Here is a 17,373-nt window from a genome sequence, read left to right on the forward strand (position 1 = left end):
AGGCCGCTGGTGACTAGAGGGGCCACGGGGCAGAAGGCAGCATGGGATGGGAGGAGGAGGAAGGTTCAGGATAAGGAGATGAAAGGGGGAACGGACAGCACTGTGAGGGCCTCGGCCATGAAAGGGAAGAGAAATCACAGTGACAGCTGGAGCGGTGTCGGCGTTAAAAGCTGCGGGCTGTTTTTTTAAATTTTATTAATTACCAATATATATTGACAGATTTCTTATTTTATTAAAGATTATGTTCCATGTCATATAACAGGATAGAGTATGTTATTATTTATTAAATAATATATAATAGAAGATATACTAGCATATTATCTTCTGTTTATTTATTAGCAGATAGTATATAATACATATGTAGGTGTTTATACACATAATATATAATTCATGCATCTATATAATATATAACCCATAACAAATAATGTAAGATTATGATTAATATATAATATAACAAGATTACATAACAATAATGATGTAATATTACCCATTGTATGTCTTGGTTCATGACACATTCTCATCTTAGGTGCCTGTCAGAGGTATTTATGTATTAAAATTAATATTATAAGACACAGTTATGAACCTATCACCCAGCATCATAACAGGAATATTGACAGTGACATACTGTGTCCTCTTTCCCTATCCTGCTCTTGGCCTTTTCTCACAGGAAGTAACCAGCATCCTGAATCCTGGCTTACCCTTGCCTTGTGTTACTTTCACACACACAACATTTAAGATCAGTTAAAACAAATGAACTGCAGGTACATGCAATGAAGTGGATGAATCGCACACTCCATGTTAAATTGAAAAAGTAACCCCTAGAAGGTAGCCGATAGTGTGCTATGCTTTTAACTGTGTATATATATGTCAACTAAACTCACTGAATTAAGAACAACTACAGCTAGAGTCCAGGTGGGAGAGGGACAGATAAAAGGTGAGGTGAGCAGGTTTGCTGCAGGTGAGCGAGTTCCTTTCCAGTGACATGTCATTCTCTCTGAAGCAGGAGGCAAGGCCATCTGCTGGGAGTCAGGGAAGAGACAGAGGGAAGGTTAGAGGTGTGCAGAGAGCAGAGAATGTTGACACCACTGAGTGATAAGTGGGGAAATGTGCTCACTAGAGAAATCCTGGAGGATTGCCTGGCAGCGGCAACATGGTGGGCATTGATTTGTAGTCTTGGAAATCTGTGCTGGGAGAGCCTGCTGCCTGCAGGCTCAGAACAAGTAGAGCTGGGTGAACCGAGATGGAAGTCGGCCTGGTGAGGAACTGAAAAGGTCAAGGCTCAAGGGGGTTTTGTCTGTCATAAAGAGAGTGCTGACTGTGGATGCAGAGCTGGAAGGTGGGGAAGTGGAAGTAAGAGGAACGTGGACAGGCAGGAAAGCAGAGGAGTCAGCACATGATGCCCCAGTGAGGGTGAAGGAGGGCCAGGGAGGCTGGTGGAGAAGAAGCTGGACGGCTAGAGGTGGGCACTTAAAGGAGAGAGGCTGGACCTGGGGTGGAGACACGCCCGGGTATGAGCCCGGGGGTAGGGTGAATGGGGGGTGGCTGGCTCAGGCTGACAGAGAAGAAGACCCTACAATGACCATACTGGGTGGTGGAAGGAGAATGAACTTTGACGTCTTGATGGTAGGAGGCGAGGCAATACAGAGCTGGTGGTCCAGGTGCTCCTGACTGAGGCAGATGAGCAGGGAGGCCAGGGTGGCAGGCACTGCTAGGAAAGGATCTGGGTTTTCCATGTGCTCCCACGAGGGGAGGAGCAATCATCTGAAGGTGGAAAGTGAGCACAAGGAGGCCAACCCAGGCACCTGATCAAACGGGGGTTGTGAAGGTGCAAAGCGTCAACTCCAGTGATGGTGGCCCAGGAAGCAGGGACCACGGGTGAAGTGAGGGGGCACTCAGAGAAGAGAGGGAGAAGAGTCTTCTGGGTGTAGGGGGAAGAGAGGCCCCAGGACAAAGGAGCACAGAGGCACAGTGATGAGGATGGACTGGCTCTATGGTGACAGTGCAGGGATGGCTGGATCTTTGTCCTGAGGGCTTAGGTTGGGGGGACTACTGGCCTCATGAGGATCCCCCTCTCAGCAGCCTGGACAGAGGCTCTCGCTCCTGAGAGCTGTGTGGCCACCACTGTTCCCGGAGGGGCTCTGCCTCCATCTTCTCTTATCAGACTTTCCTGCCCAGCCCCCGACCGCCAGCGAGGGAGCCTGGGCCTCGCAGCTGTTTGCCGTGGAGGGACACAGGCTCCTCGGAGGAGCAGGCGGATCTTACTTTGCTCCGTAACCCAGGGCCTAGCAAAGCGCCAGCCCATGTGTGGGCCATGTAGGGGCTCGGATACTTACTATACTAACTCAAAGCAGTAGAATTGCAGAGCTGGAGGAAGTGACCACTGAGCTCACAGAGTTCACTGCCCACACCCCCATTCTACAGATGAGGAATCAGAGACCAATCAGTGAAGCAGCCTTGGCCAAGGTCACGCTGCTCGTAAATGCTGGCCTGTGTCGGGCATGCCAAGTGATGAGCTGCAGTGAAGGGGCTGAGAGGGGTCTCTGGGGCCAGAGAGCTCGGGTTCAAGTCCCAGCTCTGCCATTTATTAGCCGTGTGATTAATGAATGTCCTTACCTTTAAAGTGGAACTCATAGTGGTGCCAACTCATTGGGTTGTCATGAACACAGCGTTCCTGGAACAGCAGGACAGAGTTCTGTAAGGGTTTGCTGTTGCTTTGGTTATGATTATTATCACCAAGTGAACCCTGAAATGAAGAACAAAGGCAGCAAGAATTTTTATTTTAAAGGAGTTTCAAATCCTCTGATGAATGCTTCATTTCATCTATTCAAGTTTTCATTTGACCCTTATTAACAACTAAACAATGGATGACTTTTGAGGCAATCTTGCTTCATGTCTTTAATTCTCACTAACGACACAGGCTATTTAACAGGCAGCAGTTTCTTTTCCAGGAAGAGGGACAAAAAGTTAAAAATGACTCAGTGCCTCTCGGTCCCCAGTGAGTTGGTTGTGACCTGTCAACCCAGCTTTGGGGAAGTGCCCGCTCCCCCTGGGCCCACTGAGCTGCCCCGCAGCCTCCAAGGGGTGCCATACCCCCACACGAATCCAGTCTCTTGGTTCCTATCTTTGCTTCAGATCCCTCAAGGACTGCCCATGCCCCAGGGCCCCATCTGCCCCACCAGCCTTGGCTGCTGGACTCCAGGACACCATCCTGGGTCTCAACCATCCCCTGTTCCTATGACCGCCCCACTACTCTACATTTTGTCCTTCAAGTGTGGGCTTCTGTGGCTCGCCACACAGCAGGGGTCTCCCCGTCCTCCACCTTGGGTAACTGCATCGTCCTGCACGGTGCCTAGGGAACCCGTGTGGAGGCAGGAAGAATACAGAACAACAGGTGCTCAGAGGGGCTGCCTTTCCCACTGCAGGGGCCCTAGAGAGCTTTCTCCCAGCTGGTTATTCACAGGCGCTGAAGCTGTGGAATCTCGATCTCACCAATTTAAAGGGCATCATCACTAATTACAAAAGCAATCATTTCTTCAGTAGCAAAAGGAGAAAAGACTTTGTGTTCCCCACCTCCAACTGTTTTCCTCCAGCTTCAGATGTTTCTCATCTCTGGGCAAGGGTAGAATGCAACTCACAGAATATTATTTTTCAATGTCTTTTCCCACTCTGAAGATTGCTTTCCCAGAACCGATGAAGGCTAGAATGGTTTAGCTTCCCTGGACTGAGGATTCAGAGGCCTGGGGGGAAGGGGGGAGGGGGAGGTGAGATAACTCAGCAATATTGAACCTAACAGAGACATTAAAAGGTTCTATTCTAAACAGAAAGGAAGCAGGATGCTATAGAAACAGGAAAACCATAGTTGGAAATGCAATAACGAGTTGCAAGAAAATAAACATAAAGATGTAAAAATGAAAAAGGACAACAAAATAAAAAAAGTTGGGAATGGGAGAGGGGAGCAAGAAAATGTAGATTTTTTTCTTTCTTTTTTTTCTTCGTTATTCTTAGGATGTGTTGGAGCCTACGTGATTATCAGTCTAAAGGAAATAGATATAGTAATGGGCTGATATATTTGAAGAATAAGGTAACCACAAATCAAAAGCATACAATAGAGTCGCAAAAAAACCAAAAAGAAACAAACTCAAAATGGCTTAAAGACTTAAATATTACACACGACACTATAAACTTCTCACAAGGAAACATAGGCAAAACATTATTTGACATACATCTCAGCAATGTTTTCGTAGGGCAATCTAAGCAACCCAAGCAACAGAAATAAAAGCCAAAATAAATAAATGAGACCTAATTAAACTTATAAACTTTTGCACAGCAATAGAAACCATAAGTAAAACTAAAAGACAACCTATGGAATGGGAGAAAATATTTGCAAAAGATGAGACTGACCATGGCTTAATTTCTAGACTATATAAATAGTCCATACAACTTAATAAGAAAAAAATAAACAACCAAATCCAAAAATGGGCAGAACAACTAAACAAGCAATTCTCCAATGAAGACACACAGATGGCCAATAGGCATATAAAAAATGCTTAATATCGTTCAATTATCAGAGAAATGCAACTCAAAACTACAATGTTATCATCTCACACCAGTCAGAATGGCCATCATTCAAAAGTCCACAAACCATAAATGCCGGAGAGGCTGTGGAGAAAAGGAAACCCTCCTACATTGTTGGTGGGAATGTAGTTTGTTGCAGCCACTGTGGAAAACAGTATGGAGATTCCTCAAAAGACAAAAAAAAAAAAAAAAAAAAAAAAAGGCTTATCACCTAATCCAGCAATCCCACTCCTGGGCATATATCCAGAGGGAACCTTCATTCCAAAAGATACCTGCACCCCAATTTTCACAGGAGCACTGTTTACAATGGCCAAGACATAGAAGCAACCTAAACATTCACTGACAGATGACTGGATAAAGGTGCGGTATTTAGATATAACAGAATATTACTCAGTCATAACAAAGAAGGAAATAAGGCCATTTACAGCAACATGGATGGAACTGGAGATTATCTCACTAAGTGAAATAAGTTAGACAAAGACAAGTATCATATGATATCATTTATATGTGGAATTTTTAAAAAAATGATACAAATGGACTTATCTATAAAACAAAAAACAGACTCACAGACTTATAAAACAAACTTAGGAGTTCGGGATTAACAGATACAAATTACTATATGTAAAACAGACAAACGACAAGGATTCACTGTAGAACACAGGGAAGAATATTCAGTATCTTGCAACCTATAATGGAAAAGAACCTGAAAAAGAATAGACTATGTATATGTACAACTGAATCACTATGCTGCATACCTGAAACTAACAAAACAGCTGTATAACTGAAACTAGCAAAACATTGTAAATCAAACACATTTCAATTTAAAAAAAATTGATAAGCTCTAAATACCTTTATTCAAAGAAAATCTTGAACTCTTCCCTCTTACAAAATTTAAAATGGGTAGCTTGAGCAGGGCCAAATTATACTGGATAGGCAGTTACATATCTTCTCCAGCACGTGGCCCATGCTACACACACATCGTGTTTTCCTACAGGTAAGAACAGCCCTGACTGCACAGCGAGCGACTCTTTCTGGGACAAGGGCCTCTGTGGCAGTGGCCTCCTTGTCACCGCTGCATCTCACCAGGAGGCCAGGGTTTTCAGAGGGGAGGGGACATAGAGCTCATACACTTCAAATTGACTTCCCGAAAAAACTATGGAAAAACCAAATTCACCTGCAGTGTAGGAAACATGAGCAGGGCCCCTAAGCAGACCGACAAGCCCAAAGTAAGATGGCCCGATGTTCAGATCGGAACCAGAACAAAGACCACCTGGCCCCAGTTAAATGACCACCACCTCACCTGCAATGAACTGCTCGTACTCAATGTCAGGGATGTTTCTGTTGAGACTTGGGAGGTCAAAGGAGTCGGACCAGGGATCGGGGCTCTGCCAGTGGTAGAGGTGGCCCCAAGGGAATAGCACCAGTACCGTCTCCTCCATCTTCAGCAGGGTCTTCAGGAGGAAGGCAATGTGGATGCAGACGTTCCTACGGAGGTTGAAGCCCTCTGGAGGGTTGAAGTCACACAGAAGGTACCTGGCTGGGAGCAAAGGAGAGCGGGTCTTCAGGGCCAGGCCTCTGCACAAGAATCCCGGCTTAGATAGAACAGATACAACGGGAATCCCTGCACAGCCCATGGCCTAGACTCCAGACACATTCAGCAGCTTCTGGTTTGTAAAGTGGAGGCACTGCCCACCCATCTCCATGTGGCCAATTACTTCAAGTCCGGGAGCAGTTGCGGAAGACATCTTGGCATCCGTCTAACACCACTAAGCACCCGACTAGCATCTGAGCACCCGTTCTCCAGGGGCTCTCAAACTTCTTGTTCTACAGAACCCTATACACTCTTAACAATTACTGAGAACTCCAAAAGGCTGCTATTTATGTGAGTTTAATCTATCACTATTTCCTGTGTTAGAAGTTAAATAAGAAGTTAGAAAAAGTGTATGAATTCACTTAAAAATATTAACAATCTACTGTATGTTACCATTAATACTCTTAAACAAAATATAATTCTATTTTTCAAAAGAAAAATCATTAGTGAAAAGAATAGCAGTGATTTTAATTTCTGCAAATCTCTTTTGGACTGGTGAGAGCTGAATTCTCCTATCTGCCTCTGCATTCCCTGTTTTGTGATATCGCAGGCCAGGTTTTCCCTGGAAAACCCCGCAGGAACTCGGGAGAGCAAGAGTGTGCAAAAGGCAGGTGACATCCCGGCGTTTCTATGAAAATGGTCTTGCACCTCAGGGGCCTTGGATACACTTTGATAACTGTTGCCCTATCCAAGGCGAGACTCTTCTACACAAGAGCCAGGCAAGGGTCCTGGATTCTGTAATGAGTTACCGCCACCACACCCCTCCCTTCTCTGTGTGTTCTCACAAGCTCCATTACTGCAGATGAGGATGTAATCCTCAACTGGGGCCTCTAATCCCAGAAGACTGCTAACTTCAAGAGGGAGGGTCCCATCTACCATCCCTACACCCCGCATAGTTTATTTTGAGTCAAGCCCTAGATAACTGCTTATCGGCACTGACCCTTGTGTCTTTTTCCTGAGGTTGACTGAAGGAACCAACATCTGGATGGAACTGAAATTTCCCTGCAGATAAACAAGGCTGATAAGCCACCCCATTCCAACATCTGATTCTGGGGCTCTTCAAAACCCGGGTAAGGCCCCGCTTCATCTAAGATGGGTCCTCCGCCTGCCCTTCCCGGGGGGTTCTGGGAGGCCGCGGCCACCAAGGGCGACCCAGACTCGCGGCCCCAGCCCCAGGGCCTGAGGGGGAGGAAAGCTTGAGGCTGTGCCCAAGCCCTGCCCCGCCCCGCTCCAACACGCTCCCCGGCACCACAGCCCTCCCCGGCCACCGCCCCAACCCCGATCCCACCCCGGTTCATGTCCGCCGGCCCCGCCGACGGCGCGGACGTACGTTTACCGTCTGTGGGACGCCGCCCCAGACAGGATGTCGGCCGCCGACTGACCAGGCCAGAACTAGTCGCCCGGCCGAGCAAGCCGCCATCCCCAGCAGCAAGCACCGCCATGGTCCCGGGCAGCTGCACACTTCCGGAGCCCGCTACCCGCCCCAGAAGCGCACGTCGGCCCGCGCAGAGCGTGGCGCCTGTAACCATGGCAACTCCGCGGGGCCCTCCCCTAGCGCTTGCGTCGTGCGTCCTCCCGAGTCTAGTTGTGCGAGGGCAGAACTTGCGGAGCCAATGGGAGCCAGGGCGCAGCCAGGACGGGGGTGGGGGGAGGCTTATGGGACAGCTGGGCGGGGCCGGGGAGGGCAGGGCCGCGTGGAAGTCCTGACCTGCAGGTGGCGCCGGCCGGAGGCTGGGGCGTTGCTGCCACCAGTGGGCGGGGCAGCGGGGCAGCGGGGCGGGGGCACCCTCACCTGTCCGTGTGTGGGGATCAGCCTGGGCTCCGTGGCCTCCGCTTGCACCGGACGTGGACCCAGGCTATCGGTGGGCAAGATAGAGGACTGAGCCCAGGCACGCACGGCTGGCCAGGTAGGGCACCTGAAGTGCAGATCCGCCAGGCCCGCTGCCGGCCTTGAATACGCGCTGCTAGGCAGTTTCCAAGAAGACGGGATCTGTCATAAGAGGGGAGGTAGGGCTTGGGTGCCAGATGTCGGGTTGGGTGCAGTCTCACAGGAGAGCCACGGTGAGAGGGCGCAGAGCGGCCCCTGTGTTGGCGGGGCTAGGAGTTTGGGGTATAGGGTCGGGGTGGTGTGTGCCTTTCTCTGTGGTCTCCTCACTCCAGAGCAAGGGGCTCTGCTTCCCCCCTGCCCTCACTGCACTCCCTGCCTTCCCCAGCACCACCTGGGGTGTGGTCATGTCGAGGCAGGGAAGGCCCAGGGAAGGGGCTCACTCAGGGGCATGGGCCACTCTGCAGGGATGCTGGACCTGACAGCAATGCAGTGCTTCGGAACTCCCCTGGGCTGGGTTTCTAACCAGTGGGATGGAAGGGCCTTTCCTTCCTGGGGTGCATTTGGGGGAACTAGATACGTCATGAATGTCAGCCCTGAAAATGGAGGCTGCGCTACATCCATTCTTGGAAAGAAAAATCAGGCCCTTCCAGCCCAGGTGACTCAGAAAGTCAGTCAGCAATGTTCGGGGTCCCCAGTTTAGGCTTTCAATTTGAGCTGAGCGGCTCAGGAGGCCAGATCCCTGTCCGTGGCTCCAGGAGTAGGCTTTCTGCTGGGGGACAGGATCCTCACAAACACCTGTGTCTTTGTGGGTCACTCCCCTCTGACAAGCTGGGAGGCAGGGTGCAGTTGTGGGAAATCGTGTTTCCATGAGGAGAGGGCCACCAAGTGGTGGGGGCACAGGAGACAGTGAGAAAGAGTCCCGCGGCCTTTCTGGAATCAAAAAACTGGCAAATGTGAAAAAGTGCATAATTTGTTTTATTGAACAGGCTGCTTATGTACGTTTGGAGGGCCAGGTTCAAGGACACTGCATCCCTCCAGGACAATAGCCTCAAAAGAAGAACAGACAGAGCAGGAAGAGATGTGGGGTTTCTCCCAGGAATGAGGCAGAACAGGGATTTCTGCAGATTTGCAAGGAGACCCCGACCGCTGAGCACCGGGTTACAACCCCACGTGACCCTTGTCGTGTTTGGCTTGGGCTCTGGGTCTGGCCTGATCATGTATTCTTCCAGCTGAGTTCCAGAAATTCAGAGGGTAGACTTAGAGAGGCTGCGTTTGGAACCCGGTGTGGAGACGGAGGGTCCTTTATCCTGAGTCCCCTCAGCCTAATCACTGTAGCTGAGTTCCAACACCACCCAGGCCCCCAGGGTGGCCGTGGAGGGAGAGCAAGCCTGGCAGGTGACCCAGGGGTCCCACTGCTGTGCCCCTCCCTTATCTTTGTTCCCTTTCACCCCGGAAGGTGTGATTGTCTCATGTCATGGTGACAAGCCATCTCTCTTCTCTGTCAGGTGGGATCCCCACCCCCGCTCAGCCTTCTTTCTGCATGGATGCTGAAGGACCAGGCTCACTTGAAGTTCTGAGTTTGAGCAGTAAGGTGGAAACAAAGAAACCAATGGAAACAAAGAAACAAGTCATTGTGGCAAAGCTCCCCACCACAGAGAAGCTGCCCTGAGTGGAAGGGAGGGTGTGGGCATGCCCATTTGTTTCGTGTCTCCCAGTGCTCTTCTCTTTCTTATTGCAGACCTGCATGGTTACAACAAAATGATCTGCAAAACTGAAAATATTTACTCTCTGGCTTTTACAGAAAAGGCTGACCAGCCTCTGGTTCCCGTACCGGTCAACTGATTGGAGTACCTTTCCAGTTTGGAAACATCTGGGCAGGCCCAGGTTTGCAAAATTCTTTAAGAGTAGTTATGGAGTTTTGCTTCTAAACATTTTTATGGCTGTATACTTCTGAGCTGAGGTTGTGCTGTGTAATTCTGAGCCGGGATTTTCTCAAACTGTTTCTTATTTCTTATACCGGACACCCCTAAATTCCAAGGGGAATGGGATGTTAAGGAAGCCATGGAGTTTAGGAAAAAGATACAGATTTCATTTCCATTTAAGCATCGATGTATCTCCATCCTAGGCAGTATCGGTTCTGTGGTATTGATAGGGGAACTAAATAGCAACCAAATTTATAGAAAATAGTGGGTCATTGGGTACACAAGTTCTTCTTTTCAACATTTTTGTAGTGTTTGCAGTTTAAGATGACCGTTCCTGAGAAACAGGCAGCCTCTTAGAATGAAATAGCATTTTCCCTGAACCATACTCAATTTTTATTTCGTAGACAGCAGGAAAGGCAATCACACATCCAACACTTGGGGACCTCAAAGATAAAACGTAACTTTCTGGGAGCACACTCCCCCCATCTCCCTCTGCTCTTTTCACTGTCCCATTGTCCCTGAAGGCTCTTTTGTATCTTCTGCTCATGACTCCAGTAACTCTTCCTTCTCGTCCCTCAGCTGGTAAGTTTACTTTTCTACTTTAACCAAGCAAACTGAAGCCAACAGAAGAGAACTTTCACCAGCAACTCCCAGCACATCCGCTCGCCTTCTGATGTCTGTGACCTCACTCTCGCTGCCCCACCTCTTATTACAGGTGACATCGAAAGCCAGATCATCCAAAAGTCACCAGGGGGCCCATCCATACAATCTTCTCCGGGCTGTCACTCCCACATCCATCCTCTCTGTCACTACCTCATCTATTTTGTTCTCCTGCTAGTTGGCTCCTATCAGTATATAAAAGTCCATCCTCTTAAAAGAAACAAACAGCACTCCTTGACTCTAATTGGCCCCCACCAATTGCCACCCCATGTCTTTGCAGCAAATCTTTAATGAGTCGTTTAAACTCACTCTCTGCATATTCTCTTGAGCCATTCCCTTTTGCACCCACTCTGGCTTTTCCCCTGATCCCTCGCTCTATGGAAACTGCTCTGTCAAGGCCATCAGTGACCCCACGTTGCTAAATATAGTGGTCAGTTTTTAGTCTTCATCATGCGTGGCCCTTTGGCAGCATTTGACCCAGCTCTTCCATTTCTCCTCCCCCGTGTTCCTGCTTCACTTGGCCTCCAGCCCATCGCTCTGCTTTCGATCCACTGGCTGGTCTTTTGCCAACGTCTCCTCTTTTTTCCAAATATTTACTGCGAATGTGCCTCGGAGTTGGGTCCTGGGTCTCTCCTCTATCTCACTGCTATACTTTTGGTGGAAGCAACCAGACTTGGAAATTGACATGCCATCAATTTCTCGATTTGTCCAAAACTCCCTGATTGAGCTTTTCCATTTGGAACTCTCTCCCTGATACTCATATTCTTTTTCTTTCATTCATCTTGCTTTCACATTCATACATATGTTCTACTGTGTAAATTACTTTTCCAAATTTTGAATCAGTCCATACATATCATGTGAAATGCTCAGATCTCTATTATTTCCACTAAGATGCTTATTCTACCTTAGAACCTTTCTGCATTTCTGTATTTATGTCAATAAAGTGAATAGTATTTCTACAAGCCTCATAGTTAAACAGTGTGTTTGTTTGGGGCTACTATGTAACATGAAATAATGATACATCAACATAGTCCTTTTTCATTTAATTTTATGTAACACCAAGATGAGGTTTTTGCACTGAAGACTGTTTCATTGAAATTTTACCTACGTTATGGACAGTCAGTTTATGTGAAAGCCCTCATTTCTCCCCTTTTCTGATATATTTTCCATTTGGCTATTATAACATATACCTTGGCATGAAATGAAATTCCAAATCCACTCACATAATAAAATTAATACATTTAAATTATATTTTTTAATGTTAAAAAGAAAGAAAAAAAACCCCAGACTCCTCTACCTATTAGGCATTTCTGTGGCAATATCTAATAGACTCCTTAATCATGACATTGAAGAACTGAGCTGATTCCAGCCCCTTTCCACCTGCTCAGCCCCATCTTGTCCCATCCCCTGTGGATGGAGAGGACATCCATCCCATTTTCCAGGTACAGATGTTGGAACCATGTTCTCCCTCTCTCTTTCTCTTACACACACACAGACAGCAAATCCAGCTTGTTAGAAAATTCTGGCTACTCTGAATTCATTAACCACGTACTCCCTGTTCCCCACCCTCCTAGGAGCCACCTTCAACCCCTTGTTGGACACCAATTAGCCTACTTCTTCCATCTTTGCTTTTCTACAATCTCATCCACACAGAGTCAGAGGGAGCCTATAAAAGCATACATTGAGGGGGTGGGTGTAGCTCAGTGATACAGTGCATGCTTAGCATGCATGAGATCCTGGGTTCAAACTACAGCACCTTCACTAAAATAAATAAATTAACCTCCTCCCAAGAAAACCCAAAACAAAAGCATAAATTGGACATCACCCATCCCATCAAAACTCACTAAAAGGGTCACCATTCCATTAGGAGCCAAAGTCGTCCCAAAGTCTTCGAGGACACGGCCTGCTCTGCTCTCCGCCCACACTCTCCCCATCACTCTGGGGGCCTCTGGCTCCGGCTCTTCCTTCTTCCTCCGGATCTATTCTGCTTCAAGTTCATTACTCCTTGAGATCTGCCAGGATTGCCTTATTCCCTCCTGCCTGCCTCCCACCCCACCGCCATCACCTGAGTTTGCTCATATCACTCTTATTTTTCCCCAAGCTCTTGCTACCCCCATCATGTTGCCTGTTTTCTCTGCTAAAACTCTGAGCCCCCAGTGATGGGGAGTCGTGTCTATTTTGTTGACTAATAAAGCCCAAGAGCCTTGGGAGTGGGTATAGTTACTAGATTCCCATAAGTAGTAGGAGCTTATACAGATTTGCTGAATGAATGCAGAGGTCCTGGTCCAATTCGATGGAGCACTTCTGTGTCCTGCTCAAAGTTTAACTCTCCTTTCTTCCTGAGAGAGGGTGACCACTTCCTTGGTGATCAAAGGCAAGATCTATTTTCTTTATGCTGTTAACCTTAGGCGGGGAGACTGGGGGATCTTCATTTATATTTTAAAATTTGATTCACTCTGCAGTTTGTCTCTTGTCTATGTATCCTTTTGAGAAACCGTTTATGAGTGATCATTCTTCCATCAGATTGAACAGGATCCAGGGGGAAGTACCAAGCCTGTCCCATCGGCCATCCTGTGTGTCATGTCCTGTGACCCAGTGGATGCTCAGCACGTAAGTGAACCAACAGGAGTGAGTGAAGAGATGGGAACATCTCATAATTGTGGTGGCTGCACTCTGTCCGATGCCTTGAGATTTGGGGAAGGGTTTACAACTGCGGAGGCGAGATGTCAGGTCCTCTGTGCTCTTCCTGAGTGCCCTGGCCTTACCCATTCCCCCAGCCCCCTCTGGGCAGCCAAGCCCAGGAGCTGGGCCACCGGCGATTGTGCTGATCAATAATCCACCTCACCCAAAGTCCGGGGGTAAGAGCGGCCAGCACAACTGTTTGTAGACTCTGAAGTCAGGTCCTTGGAGGAATTCCTCACTGAACAATGTTTTGGACCTTTTATTTTTCTCTATAGCCTCCAGCTGAAGAAACAGATTGCCTTAGGTACATGAAAGGTGAGGACACCTACTATCCCCATGGAGCCCAGGTGGGGCTGGGAGTCTGCTGTTTGTACAGCCGGTGGGCTCGTGTTTCTTTGGGCATCCCTGTGCCTGAATTCCTGCAGTACACTCGGTGGTAAGAACGGGGGTGCCTGGCAGGGAGGGAAGCGGTTCGGGGGACTACACAGCTGGGGAGACGTTAACCTGGGGTGAGCGGGAGCCGGCTGATGCATGGAATCTCGGTGCAGGGAACTCTCCAAACTCAGAGAGGTTCCCACTCCCGCAGGGTCCCTTTGATCAGGGTGCTAGGCTGTCAGCACTGCAGGGTCCCTGTGAGGATCATGGTGCCTTCAGGCAGTGGGAAGTGAGGGGTCCAGTGGCAATTAAATTAACTGTGCACCCAAAGCCAACCCCCGTCTCTTTCAGCCTGTTTCCTAATCTGCAAAACTGGAATGATGTTAACCACCCCGCAGGTTTGTTGATGGGCTGGGACACACTAGACTGCCAGGAGCTGGAATTCCTCTGTGCCCTGATTGTAATCCTTCCTTCACACTATTTACTCTCACAAGTTCAGTCTCTCTGTCTCTCTCTCATTCACTTGTAACTTTCTCTCCTGCTCTGGTTTCATTTGATTCCCACCCTCCTCCCAATCCCCAGATGAGTGAAATTAATTTCTGTGTATCAGTTCCAAATTCCCGGGAAAGATGCTCTGTCCCCTCTGGATTGGTTGTCCGACCCATCAGTTGCAGTCAGAGGAGTGAGTCCCTCTGTGACCAGAGGAGGGGCTCTGCCCAGCCCCCCAGCCACCACTGTGGGAGCACATAGCTCTCCGAGGAGGAGGTACTGGCTGTGACTTGGTGTCACTAAGTGTGAATTTATCTCTCCTCTTGCCCCACCTTCATCCTCCTAAACAAAGATGAAAATTAAACACTCCCGAGATTTGTGTCATGGAACACTCAGGGTGGGGGCTAAGAGGGCTGGATTCCCTGCTGAGTGTAAGGGGCTACAGTGACTCCCCAACGAGAGCCTGTAAAGGAAACAGCACCGGCCCCACCGGACACTTAGGATGCTGAGTCTGCGTGACATTGAGCCAGGCTTCTGACCACAGCTCAGGGGTCTGGTCTGACCGGTTAGTCTTTGAAACCAACCAGCTTTGGATTCCTCAATCCCTCCCTGAGGTTTTACCTGAACCACGAGCTTCTGTATCTCTGAAGACAGATGATGAGGACCCTTCACGTAAGGCATTTGCACAGCCCTGTGCGGGAATTTGTGCTGCACGGTCTGCCCGGCGAGCTGACCAAAGTTCGTATTTTACTGATCTTAGAAATAGTCTGCTTTCCTGATGCACTGTTTCACTGAACAAGCAACAGAAGCCACCTCTGGCTGATAAAAGCAAACAAGGGACTTAATGAAAAGATACTGGGAGGGTGCATGGAGTGGCCCAGACCAGAGCCGACCCGGGGGCCGTAGGAGATGTTGGGGAGCCCCAGGCACCAGGCTGCGCAGGGTGCTACCGGGCCCCCTGCTGCCCCAGCAGGGACCCCCCCTCCTCCTGACACTCCACCTCACTGCAGGTTCATGTCCCGGCAGGGCCAGGTCACACTGAAGCCACCAGCACACACCTCAATGGGGGAGTTGGCCCCTTCTCAGCTGAGGGCGTGCCTGGTGTGGGGAGAGGCCCAGTTAGAGGAAGGCGGTTCCCCTACTGTTCCAAGTTAATGCGCAAGTCAGTGTCCATCACTCAGGAGAACCGGGCTGGTCGGACCTCATTGTGGTGACTAGGCCGTCTGAGTTCACGTATTACTTTATAGGTTGGAAGGCCCAAGAGGGAGAAAAAGTGGAGGTTCTAGTACTTATTTTATATTTCCCATGTACCAGGTGCGGTAAGCAAGCCACTTCAGACAAGGCCCATAACAACCACATTAATAGGCCACGGAGAAAGACATGCAGTCAGGCCTCTGCAGCCCCGAAACCCGTGTCCTCATCAGTTCCGTAGTTACCAGTGGAAGTTGTAGGGATTTATGGGACTGTGTGCTCCTGTGGGGGCTGGGATGTGTGTGTTTAAATCCACATCTTCAGAAACTCGGCCAGAACCACAGCCACTGATTGTCTGCATGGAGGCAGAGGAGGGGAGGCTTCCAGCCTCTGGTCCAGCTCGTGTGGAGCTCAGAAGTTGCTCCTTCTGTCCTGAAAACAACACCAGAGCTGAGGGAGCTGCAAACCCACTGCTCTTAGATCCACAAGAAAACTGAGGGGGAAAGCTGCTCCCAACACAGAGAGGCAGCCGGGCAGGCTTGGAGAGTCACAGCTCCCAGGGCAGAACCCGCTTTTGTAAGAACCCCGGGGGCAGGCAGATTTAACAGGTCCCTGAGGCCAGCTGGAGGCTCAGCGTGGGGAAGTCCGAGTGTGACAACTCCAGGGGGCCAGTCAGAGGGGCCCCCTGCTCTTTTTCATGCATTTTACCTCCAGGACCGTATCCTGTTCTCAGAGTGAAGATCATAGGAAAACTCCTCATGGTTCCTGCCAGGAAAGGAAAAAATAGCTCTATTGAAATACACCCAGAACATTCTCTTCCATTGTGCGGGGTTGTGTTTTTTTTTTTTTTTTTATGAGAAATTATTTTACCAGAGCCTAACCTACCTGGGGGAAGGGAAATACCTTCTGTGTCACCCAAATTGGGGTGGGGGAAAGAGACACACTTGTGGAGGTCACAGCTCAGGGCACAGGCTCAATGAGAACTAATCACAGGACTACAGATGCCCTGCTCTGTCCCGCTCCCCCAACACCTTACCTCCATGTCAGTAGGGCCCCTGTGTAATAACAGGAATAAAATTAAAAGAAGTAAATGTCTCAGGAGTGTCTAGGGAAAACCCAAAGACAGCGGGGAGATGAAAACAAGGACACACGGGTGGCTTTAGCCTCTCGCACGAATAGCTGTAGCAAACTACACACAGCCCAGCCCCAGTAGATAAACAGAAAACCTCACAGAAGAAACTATTTATTTTGGTTCTCTTACCCAGTGCATTCCATGGTGCATCCTCGCCTAGAATTGAGTGGAAGCAAGTCCATCTCAGAAGGGACATACCTGAAGAGAAATGGCTTTCCAGACTCTGAAGGGCAGAGAAAGCACCAGCCTGGGTTAGAGAAAGGTGAGGGGTGGGGTAGGGGGTGGGCTGCCTTCTTCCCCAAATAAGGAACCTTCCTGAGGCCAGCACAGTGGGAGGGAGGGCCATAGGGTGGAAGCAGCCAGACTTCTTCCTGAGAAGTGATAGGATGCCTCCAAGGGACCATTCAGGTGCCCAAACTGTGTCCTGATGGTGGGAGCCAGTCGGTCTGCCTCAGAGCCCAGGACTGAGGTGGGCGCACAGCAGGCCGGTCTTTCTTGGCCGGATCAATTTCACTTCTCCGAAACCCTGTGTAAAACATGAAGCGTGGACGACCTGGTGAGCACAGCTCTGCCCTCAAGACCGGTTTCAACTCCTCTCTTCCCAGAGAACAGCATCTCTGAGCCCGTCCTGGGTGACCTCACAGAGATCACCCTAGTGGCCCAGGCTAGTGACCGGGAACATGTACCTTCCTGCAGCCAACCCCAGACGTCCACTGATGCATCATATACTGGCAAAGATGTGAGTTCCTGTGCATTGGTCTAACAGCAGAGACTCTGCCACAGGCCCAAGAGGTGGTGTGTGGGACAAGCAGGGGTGCAGGAGTGTACGCAGTGCAAAGGTGTAAGTGGTGGCAGGGGTGCAGGGGCTGTGGAGGGTGCAGGCAGTTCAGGGGATGCGGGGGTGCAGGAAGTGCGGAAGGGCAGAGAG

The 17,373-nt window shown here is 49.3% G+C and overlaps 2 protein-coding genes across 54 annotated transcripts in view; one reads left to right on the forward strand and one right to left on the reverse strand.

Moving 5' to 3' along the window:
- Window positions 1–210: 210 nt before the first annotated feature.
- LOC135321515 (GDP-fucose protein O-fucosyltransferase 2-like) lies at window positions 211–7,668 on the reverse strand. 14 transcript variants are annotated; one of them, XM_064487046.1, is made up of 5 exons: window positions 7,497–7,666; window positions 5,876–6,112; window positions 3,636–3,737; window positions 2,614–2,743; window positions 211–1,705 (listed from the first exon to the last, which is right to left on the reverse strand). In XM_064487046.1, the coding sequence occupies exons 1-3, from the start codon at window positions 7,606–7,608 to the stop codon at window positions 3,730–3,732; spliced, it is 357 nt and encodes a 118-aa protein (XP_064343116.1). In that variant the 5' UTR covers window positions 7,609–7,666; the 3' UTR covers window positions 211–1,705; window positions 2,614–2,743; window positions 3,636–3,729. The 14 variants fall into 14 exon arrangements, with proteins under 14 accessions (XP_064343116.1, XP_064343118.1, XP_064343119.1 ...); XM_064487048.1 differs by having other exon boundaries at window positions 211–1,016; window positions 2,614–2,671; window positions 3,571–3,737; XM_064487049.1 differs by having other exon boundaries at window positions 211–1,019; window positions 2,614–2,671; window positions 3,571–3,737.
- Window positions 7,669–7,875: 207 nt separating this feature from the next.
- The window catches only part of LOC135321522 (uncharacterized), a 196,292-nt gene continuing 186,794 nt past the window's right edge, over window positions 7,876–17,373 (forward strand). For 29 of the 40 annotated variants that reach the window (XM_064487069.1, XM_064487053.1, XM_064487058.1 and 26 more), the window contains exons 1-8: window positions 8,952–9,675; window positions 9,796–9,878; window positions 10,496–10,631; window positions 13,100–13,186; window positions 13,534–13,694; window positions 13,985–14,031; window positions 16,579–16,707; window positions 17,051–17,184. In XM_064487069.1, the coding sequence (XP_064343139.1) occupies window positions 10,590–10,631; window positions 13,100–13,186; window positions 13,534–13,694; window positions 13,985–14,031; window positions 16,579–16,707; window positions 17,051–17,184 (600 nt within the window). In that variant the 5' untranslated portion in view covers window positions 8,952–9,675; window positions 9,796–9,878; window positions 10,496–10,589. Of the gene's footprint in view, window positions 8,174–8,404; window positions 9,676–9,714; window positions 9,879–10,495; window positions 10,632–13,099; window positions 13,187–13,533; window positions 13,695–13,984; window positions 14,032–16,578; window positions 16,708–17,050; window positions 17,185–17,373 lie in introns of those variants that run through there. The other 11 variants (XM_064487056.1, XM_064487072.1, XM_064487064.1 and 8 more) reach the window with 11 other exon arrangements.

The sequence above is a fragment of the Camelus dromedarius genome, chromosome 6, assembly GCF_036321535.1.
Source record: "Camelus dromedarius isolate mCamDro1 chromosome 6, mCamDro1.pat, whole genome shotgun sequence".
NCBI lineage: Eukaryota > Metazoa > Chordata > Mammalia > Artiodactyla > Camelidae > Camelus > Camelus dromedarius.